Genomic DNA, 9,681 nt, shown 5'->3' with positions numbered 1-9,681 from the left:
CCCCCGGTGAAAGGAACCCTCTGGGTTTCCTCTCTACCAGGAGCGTTCCTGAGCTCGCCCAGGGCTCTCCAGGTCCTCTGCTAACATCACATCCTCACCACATCTCCAGGTGGGGGCCGCTCTTACCCACTTCCCAGCTGAGGAGGAGAGATGAAGTAACAGACCCACATCCTGCAGGCAGTAAGTGGCAGAGCTGGCATCTGAGCTCTAGGAAGTCAGGTTCAAGGGCCTATGTTCTTAGCCACTGGGCTGTGGGTCTGTAAATTTCGTGGTAATAAACTGATTGTTGTAAGTGCTCCTTTGCAGGCCATGAGCAGATGGCCAGAATCTTGGAGAATAAACAGGACCTAGTCCTGACACGTCCCAGGAGTTACCAAAGTCTTGTCTTTACTCTTACCGAGCTTTCTCCACAGACCTGCCATCTAATCTCAGGGACGTTACTGTTACTTACGTGCTGACAACCCCCACAATTTACCTCTAGTTTCGAACTCCGGATCCATGCATCCAACCACCTACTGGCCTCTCAAGCTTAGCACGCACAGGACGGAGCCCTGATCTTCACCTCTGTTCCCAGCACCTGCTCCTTCCCCATCCTTCCCAGTGCAGTATGTGCGCCAGAAACCCAGGATCTGTTCACTCATCTCTCCAAGCCCGTCTCCAAGAAGCAGCCTGGGTAGTTTTCAAAAACCCCGATTCAACCGCCTCTTGCTCCTGCTCCCTCCTGTGAGATCCCACAGCTCAGGCAAAGCAGCAAAGCTGGGCCAGGCCTCGAGTGGCAGGGCCTCCAAACTCATGCCCTCACTTCACACCACCCTCCCAGGTCCACCGTCCTCTCTCGGGTCTCTTGGTCCCAAGTTCATTCCTACAGAGGGCCTTCACCTACTCTCCCTTCTGCAGGAACGCTCTGTCTCCAGCTTCCTACCTGGGTGTCCTCCTCACACAAGGCTCAGCTCAAAGCACATCACTTCCTCCGAGAGACACTCCCCACATCCCTGTAAAGTAGCCTCTGTGTTTGTCTCTCTCCCTCAGGCCCAGTGTCTCAAGTCACCACCACCTGCCATATCTGCCATAACTCTGTGTGTGTGTGTGTGGGGGGGGGGGGGGGGGGTGCTGTTCACACCCCCCTCTCCTCTCCCGGGAGGGGAGACGCAGGGCAGGCATTATCTGCCGCGGTGGACCCAGTGCTGGGCACACGGCAGGCTCTCAAGGTCTGTCGAATGAATGAGAAAATGGCTACAACTCTAGTTCAAGTCCTCAGCTCTCACCTGGACAGTTACTAGAGCCTTCTCACTGGTCTTGCTACCTTCTTTCTCTCTTTCTTCATTCCAATCCACCTTCCACAAGTGCTGACAAGAGTTCTAAAAAAACACGTTTGATCCTGTCACTCCCTTGAGTAAATAAAAGCCCAAAGGTTCCGCACAGCCTCCAGTGTCAGATCCAAATGTCTTAGCATGTCGTGAACGGCTTTTACAACCTGGTTCCAGCTAATCTGTCCGGCTTTAACTCCTGCCGCACCAAGGCCCCCGTGCTGGCATTTGGCCACCCTTGGCTGCCTGCTGCTCCTCCACATGTTAAGCTGTTTTCTCCAGCTCTGAAGGCCTTCCTCATCCTCCTATGCATCTTTCAAACCCAGGTCAAATGTCACCTTCTGGAAGATTTCTCGAACTTGCCCCATTGAACTGAACTTTTTATTTTATGATATATGATACATACTGAAGGATGCAATTAATATATATCCCTTGGTACTTTGCTCATAACACTGTGATAACACACGCTCCAGTGCCCCTCTATCCATTTCCTTAAACTGTGGGCTCCTGGGGAGACGAGGGCCCATCTGGCAAGCACACATGGTGGGGCTTACAATCTATGACCAATAAGAGCTTGTGGAATTAATTTCTGGATCCAACTCTATCATCAAGTTGCCACCTGATTTGGACAATTCACTTACCTTCTCTTTGACTATTTCCTCATCTGCACAATGGAGACAGCAGCCCACCCTCCCATGCAGAGGAAACAGAAAAAACATTTGGAAACCTCTAAGTCTCATACCAATGCAAAGCATGGCCTGACGACTGCTTCAACCACCAACCCTGGCACGGACTGAGAAACAAACCTCTGATGACCCTTTCTCCTAGACATCCTGACCGAAGTCTGATGACAATGTTATCCACACAGTCAAAGAATGTCCTTACTGTGAAGGGCAATCAATTTCAGCCTCCAGCTATAAATGCCAAGTTGGCATTAAACCACACACAATCCTAGCACTTTGAAGAGTCACTTTTCAAACAAAATGTAAAAGGAGTAGGAAGTAACTCATGCTTCGCTCGCTGAGCGTGAGGAGCTGCTTTCCAGCCTGCGACTCCCAGGTGTCCTGAGTAAGGAATGGGTCTGGCTGACGTGTCCCACTGCTCTCAGGACCTGCAGTCTCTGCCCCGCCCCCCCCAGTAATGACACACAACTCCTCCTTGTTCTCTAAGTGGCATTCCGTGCCATCCTCAGACGAGCAGCCTCCCAACCGACTGCGTTTACCAACAGCCCTTCACATGGTTCCGACCCCTCCCCCTTGAAAACACACCCCTTACCTAAGCACAAACAACCCCACAATGACACCACATTCACGACTTCTATTAGGAGTGCAGAGAAGTCTAGTTCTGTGCCCCCACTCTCCCCACCCGCCACCCCCCACAATCATCCCACTACTTAGAAATCACTCCCTCAGATGATGTTAAATGTTCAGGTAAATAGAATAATTTTCTGCTTAAGATTTTTTTTTTTAACAGAAAATGGGATTAAATACTTTTGTCAATCCAGACGGTTTTGCTTCCAGTCAACCCAGATGAAACTAGAAGAGATGGCATGGCTCAAAAGATTTCACCAAATCCACTGGCAATGTGAACCAGGAGCACCGTGGATGGATACTGGGTATGCATGGACAGCATACACCGTAGGGACTGCAAAAAGAATCAGAATTTTAACTGCAACTTGTCGAGTGGAGTATTCTTCCCCAAAATTATTTCTTAAAAACCAGAATCTATAATGCACCTCTGTTCCATGTGAATGACTTTAAAACCATGCAACAATGCCCTGCCTGAGAGGGGTCCATGTGACCTGACCCTCGTCACATCAGGCTGAGGTCACAAGCAGACTGCAACACAGGGCTTCTAACTCAGTAAGCCTACCTTGTCTTTCCCATTTACTAGGAAAGTCATACTGAAACAGAGGAGGAAGTACATCAAATATATAATGGCAACACCTGGGGCTGAAAAGCCACTCAAATAGCTTTTAAAAATATAATCTGGCTACTTCTATCTACCATGTTTAATGATTCTGACATGTTCCTCAACAGACAGTTTAGATATCTGTGGCTCCTTCCAGTATGAAACTGCAGAAACTAGTCAGTACATACTACAACACTGGCAAAAGCTACGTCATGTGATCCAATTTTAAGTGCCAGGATTTCTAACCATGTCAAAGGTGATTTTATAGCAAACATTTTCAAGAGCAAGAGAACAAATTCTCAAACACCTGTCAAACATACACACCAAAACTTTAGCTACAATTTAAGCAACCTAAGGAAGTATTATCAAGTTCTTTGATCTGTGTGAAATTTTCTGGCAGTGTGAATAAAAGTCTAGAATTCTTTATTTTCTTATTTACATTATAAATATCAAGCTGTTAAGTCTCATCCCTATCTCCATTATAAAAAAAATTTAAAGCACCTGCTATAGACACCTGAGCACCTCCATAAAAAACGCACAGAACAGTTAGCCCAAGGAAGAACAGGTAAAAGTCAACAAGTTAACGCACCACATTTAAACTTGGGTAAAACTAGGCAGGACAGCTGAGAATGGAAAATGGGCTTCGCTCACAGTGTAAAATAAGGCCCACTACCCTCGGTAGGAACGTATACATTCTTAAAGGGATTCTTAACGGCTAAGACAGGGTGCTACTTACTTCCTCATTAAATAGTTTGCTAGTTTCTTTTTTGATTGGGTCTATAAGCTGGACTTGGCCTGCAGAAAAGCCCACTAGGAGAGAGACACTTTCTGCTGTGGCTGTTAGGTGGTTGAAGTCATGACAAGTAGGCTGTGTTCCTTTGTATATCCTTTTATCTATTGGTTTACTCAAGTCAGCAGCCTGGAGGAGAAAGAGAAAAATACACACGGTAAACAGCACATTGAGATGAGAAATCTAAGTTACACTATTTTATACTCCATTATGATGTTCAATCTTAAAAATAAAAACTATTAAAATATTTTTTGCGGTTTTTAGCATTTTATAAAAGCACTTTCACATACCTCACCCAATCTGATACTGTTAGACTATCCATAATATGTTTATAACTGTTACTCTCGCAACTTGTTCTTCTTCAAATATATTTAACAAAGACTCCAGGACTTCAGGAGGAAAAATCCTTGAGATACTAAATTCAGTATTTGCAAAATGCATTCCAAGCATTTTCTAACAAAGTTAACTCTAACTACATAAAAGGACCGCTTTCAAATACAGCTATAGCACCTGTATGCTCACTGGTGAGTTTACCTGCAGCCCAGTCGTTCTCAAAGCATGGTCCCCAGACCAGCGGTGGCGGCAGCAGCATCACCTGGAAACTCAGAGATGCAAATTCTCCAACCCCACCCCAGGCCAAATGAATCAAATTACAGGGGGTGGGCAGGGTGGACCCACCAAGCCCTAGTTAAAACAGTCTTCCAGGTGATTCTGACGCCTACGCAGGCTGAGAACCACTACTCTGGCCAGTTATACACAGGCAGGGACTCCTTTACTGGGTCAGAGTCTCCCTTCAGCATTAGCTTCCCAGTAACTTTCACTCCTCAAGCCCACACTCCAAGTCTGACACGTGCATTATCTTTAATTCTTATAATGATCCTTCAAAATAGATATTTTCCCCATTTTACAGACGAGAAAACAAGTTTAGGGAAGCTAAATAACTCAGCCAAGGTCACCATACCTACCTAGTAGGTGGAAGGGCTGGATTTGGAACACAGGTCTGTTTTACCATTAAAGGGGACAGGCAGAAAACACGCAGCACACACTCCAAGGTCTGACCTCTGCCTTGGGCTAAATGTGCTATTTGAAAGTGCCTCCCCCCCTTTTAAAGCAGGATCTTCTCTTCATGAGAAACCTTCTGTGCAATCCAATATGCTGGGGTGTTACTGCTGAAATAAAGGAAGCCCACCCCCTCCCACTGCCTTTCGAAAATCACAGGTGGAGACAACTGAACACATTCTATAAAACACCCACTTTGGCCCTGTGTGTGGTTCCGGGGCTCACAACTCTGGTTCTCTACGGACCATCCCTGGCGTTCGGTTCTGAAGATTTCTTTCTTCCAAAGAGGCCTGTGACACTGTACTGAGTATTCCAGATTTTTCAGATAACAAATACAAATACTGTGTAAAAAAAGAGGACCTCAAAATGACAGGCTCAAAACCTGAGCATCTGGCAGTCTGGACCTGAGTGGTACAGGTGACCCTGGAAGCCCCAGGGCAAAGGCATGAAGATTCTGCCATGTGGACACTCGAGAATCTGTCCTACCAACCTCCTGGATGAAATAAGAAAACATGTACACAAAAGAGCCTTGAAAAGTGTAACATACAGTATGACACAAAAGGAAGCTCTGACTTTGGAGCAAAGAGAAACAGGGCAGTGGGCGGGGAGGAAGTGCTGTGTGAAAAGGAGGGTGCTCAGCAGAGGTCAGACACGAGAGACAGGAGCCCCTTCGCCTTCACTGAGCACAGGCCACCTGGAGGGAAGCAGCTCCTGGGCCGGGCCCTAAACGCGGGGAAAGAGAAGTCTAGGCTAAGGGAACAACAAGGCAAATGATCTCAGCGCAAGGAAATAGCAGCAAAAGTAAAAATGGCTCAAAATAAGATACACTGACAGCTAGAGTCAAAAATCAAATCTGAAATATGAACAACTAAATTATTACAGGATTTCTATATCGGCATATGTAACTCTTGAGACTATTTTTTTAGTTTGCTTAAGAAACTACCCGTGAAATACATAAAATTATGCACCAAAACATAAAAATCAATTCCAAGGTAAGTCAAACATTAACAGAGAAACTAATATAAATTAAATGAGCAAAAGATACACATTTACTCTCAGAACAACAGAGGAAGTTTAAAGCACCAATTTTTCTAAGTACTGCTACAAGTCTTAAAGTTATGATCCCTTACAATAACAATGTTAATCTCAGTTCTCGGTATATTTCTTTTACACTCCTGCCCTCTAATAGGGAACTTTACTGAAAAGATGTCATTTGTCATCAGATCACACAGGAACACACATCTAAAGTATTTTAAATCCTAACTGAAAGACAATTTTTACTCTTGAATCATGTAAATATTCCCAAAACATCCTGTTTACTGATTTGCTTAACAAAGTTTCTTCCTAGATCGTTGCTCTGAAAGTGTACCAGAGCATGAATAGTTTGCTGGTCCGCAGTCAAAATTAAGTACAGAGATTGAGACTAAGCATTTAGAAACTTTTATGGCAATGTGACAGTGATTTTACACCTGTTGAATCTAACAATAAAAAATCTGAGTTTGCATTCTGCATGTCTTTTTCAGTTTCTTTCTCTACTAATCATGCTTTTATTTTACAAAAGTATCAGTTCAGACAGATTGGAAATTTTAAAAACTGGTCTTTCAACACTGGTGGGAGAAGCACTGTCCTAGAAGGCATAAAAGCAGACCTAGGCCCAAGGAACACAAGATTATCTCTTACCTAAGGTCACTCCTCCCCCCACCAAACCCCCAATGGCACTTGAACAGCAGAAGTTTAGCCAAGGAACCTGTCACTTACACACAGCAAGACCTACTATGAACCCTGAAGTGACTGCGAGGTGTGTACCCACGGGAAATTATTCTTCCGAGAAACCTGGGGTCTTCCCGTGGTGTCTGAGCTTTATGCAGCCCGACCCCAGAGGGAGGGAAAGCCGGGTCCACCAGCGCCTGCCTTCATTTCCAACCGCACAATCTTCTCCAACTCATCTTGTCCTCTTTCCTTACAGCCAATCACTGAGTTCTGTCTCTTTTCCCATTGCTGTGTTGCTGTCTTCTTTCCTCTTCCTCCTCCTCCTTTTTTTCTGGGGGGGTGGGGTGGGGGTGTGCCACCGTGAACTCTGAACCCACCCACCTTTCAGCAGCAGTAACAGCAGCAGTAAGCTTTCAGTGAGCCAGCCACTCCTTCCCCACGGGGTCATCAGCCCTTGACAGGTCGAAGCAGTCTGGGAGAAGGAGAAAGAGCCCAGACTTTGGAACCAGGCAGGCCTTCCCTCTTGGTAGCTAGGTGCCCTGGGCAAGGTGCCTGTCACCTCTCCCAGAGCCACAGGGAACGGAGTCCCCTAACTCCCCTGCAGGGCCATGGAGAGGCCCGCAGATGATGGATATAAAGCACAGAGCACACATGAGCACTCAGATGGCAGCTACCATTCTTCATTTATCCCTGTCACATCCTACCTGGGGGCAATACTTTAGTGGTTTCCTAATTTCCGTCACATGAGAATATGACAGCCACCGAACAGTCCTGCCCTTAGTGGTTGGGCCGCATCCACCTTCCCTAACAGCAACAGCAACTTCTGTCTATTGAACATTTTCTACGCATCAGGAACTTTACACTTCTCATCTCGTCTAACCTCACAGTCGCCCCTCAGAGTTGGCACCCATCCATGTTTTACAGCTGAGGAACCTGGGAAGGAATTAAGGGGTCGAGGCCATATTCCAGCACTCCACCCTGTTCTACCATCCCACCGGTTTTCGCCCCCACAAGAGTGTGGAGTCTGGTGCAGGCAGATGCTCCCTCTTTTCTGGCTTAAGCTGCCCTCTTGGTTGGGACAGTCTCCTCTGCCCCTGATATCCCAGGAATATTGCCCATCAGTTCACATCCCATCACCTCCGGCAAGCACTGGCCCAACTACCATTTCCTGAGCTGGCTCCTTTATCTCAATTCTCAAGTACTTAGTTCGTTCCACAAAATTTAGTATTTAATCACTTATATAATCACAGTATTGTTTTATGTCTGTTATCATCAATTACAATTACAACTAAAACTTACAATAAAAACTTCTTTAAAAAGCAGAACTTCTTTATTAAACAGTTACCATTGTATTGTTCCACAAAATTATTCTGTTTTTCAGCTTTCTGGTAAATCCTGCATAGACAGGTTACAGATACTTTGGTATTTTTTTAGTGCTTCTATATTCTAATTATTGCCAATTATCTAAATTCTTAAATGTGAATATACAGCAGAACCAGTTTATTTAAAAGTCTTACCAGATTTCCTGGGTGTCGCAGTGGTTAAGAATCCACCTGCCAATGCAGGGGACACGGGTTTGAGCCCTACTCTGGGAAGATCCCACATGCCGTGGAGCAACTAAGCCCGTGTGCCACAACTACTGAGTCCGTGTGCCGCAACTCTTGAAGCCCATGCACCTAGAGCCTGTGCTCCGCAACAACAGAAGCCACTACAATGAGGAGCCCGCGCACCACAATGAAGAGTAGCCCCTGCTTGCAGCAACTAGAGAAAGCCTGTGTGCAGCAACGAAGACCCAACGCAGCCAACAAATAAGTAAATAAAATAAATACATTTATTTAAAAAAAAAAAGGTCTTACCAATTTTAAGAACTGGCAAGAATTTTAGGACTTGGTAAGACTATTTGGTTATTCAGCCCCAACAGAGTATCCAGTTTGTCACAAATGCTCAATATCTGTTTAATGAATGAAACTACGATTGTTCCAAACTGTTCAATGGTAAGATTAAATTTCATCAGTATGCTCATTAGTTCCTGCATAAGAAGTTACTGATTACAAATAATTTGTTAGTGTCTCATCCTCAACTTAACAGAAAAAACAAATGATGGTTTAAAAATTCCTACTACAGAAACAGAGCTGGTTAACCAAAATCTTCAATAAGTACAAACTTTAAAATGTCATGTTTCTTCTTTCCTTGGACTTTTGATCCTTAAAATCCCTGGAATTCTCTTCATGACGAATACTGTCAAGATACGAAGTCAGCTGGGTTGGTTTAGCATGGAACTAATGAGCACACCTTCACCCCAGATCCCTGCCAGGCCCCAGGAAATGCTGCGAAGCCAACGGGGATGTGGGGGAGGGACTGAACTAGTAGGGAAAGGGCTCCCGAGGGCACCCTGTCACAGCCACTCCAGGAGCTCAGAGAAGGCAGGCAGTGGGCTGGGGCCGAGCCCTTGTCTTGGGAACCAGTTACTTGACACTCCTGAGTGCCCAGAAGCATCTGATGTGATATGGAAAATAATCTCAGAAAGACCTCTTCTGAAAAAAATGCATGCCAGATGATGGTATACGGGAGGCGTCCGTGTGGGTAAGAGGTGGGCTTATTTTCCCTAAAAGTCACATTCTCCCTCCCCTTCAAAGATTCACCTCAGAGAGGACCAGTTTCATAGAACTTGCCAGAAGAGACTCCTTTTACTGGCATATCTAAAAGCTGCCAAACAGCCCCCCAGAAGCTCACCCTGTCTAAATCAGAAATCCTCCCTCCTAATAAGCCCCTCTCCCGAGGGGCAGCTTCCAGGCTTGGCACCAGGCTCCTCCCACCCATTTCTACACGCCTTCAATGCATCCCCCACACTTGCCAGATTAATCCCTGTGAAGACTTAGGTCGCTCGCCCACTCAAAACCTCCA

The 9,681-nt window shown here is 45.6% G+C and overlaps 1 protein-coding gene across 18 annotated transcripts in view; it reads right to left on the bottom strand.

The window, feature by feature from the left end:
* The window catches only part of WDR20 (WD repeat domain 20), a 65,583-nt gene that overhangs the window by 18,800 nt on the left and 37,102 nt on the right, over positions 1-9,681 (bottom strand). For 8 of the 18 annotated variants that reach the window (XM_057731147.1, XM_057731159.1, XM_057731141.1 and 5 more), the window contains exon 2: positions 3,955-4,137. The exons of 5 other annotated variants lie outside the window; for them this stretch is intronic. Coding sequence is in view for 9 of the 13 variants with exons in the window: in XM_057731159.1 (XP_057587142.1) it covers positions 3,955-4,137 (183 nt within the window). In the remaining 4 variants the exon portion in view is untranslated. Of the gene's footprint in view, positions 1-1,265; positions 1,359-2,797; positions 2,952-3,954; positions 4,138-7,158; positions 7,569-9,681 lie in introns of those variants that run through there. 5 more of the 18 variants (XM_057731151.1, XR_009053142.1, XM_057731157.1 and 2 more) reach the window with 5 other exon arrangements.

This window comes from Hippopotamus amphibius, chromosome 4 (assembly GCF_030028045.1).
Source record: "Hippopotamus amphibius kiboko isolate mHipAmp2 chromosome 4, mHipAmp2.hap2, whole genome shotgun sequence".
In the NCBI taxonomy this organism is placed as follows: domain Eukaryota; kingdom Metazoa; phylum Chordata; class Mammalia; order Artiodactyla; family Hippopotamidae; genus Hippopotamus; species Hippopotamus amphibius.
The sequence above is the reverse complement of the archived record's forward strand: the minus strand, read 5'-3'. Positions and strand labels throughout refer to the sequence as shown.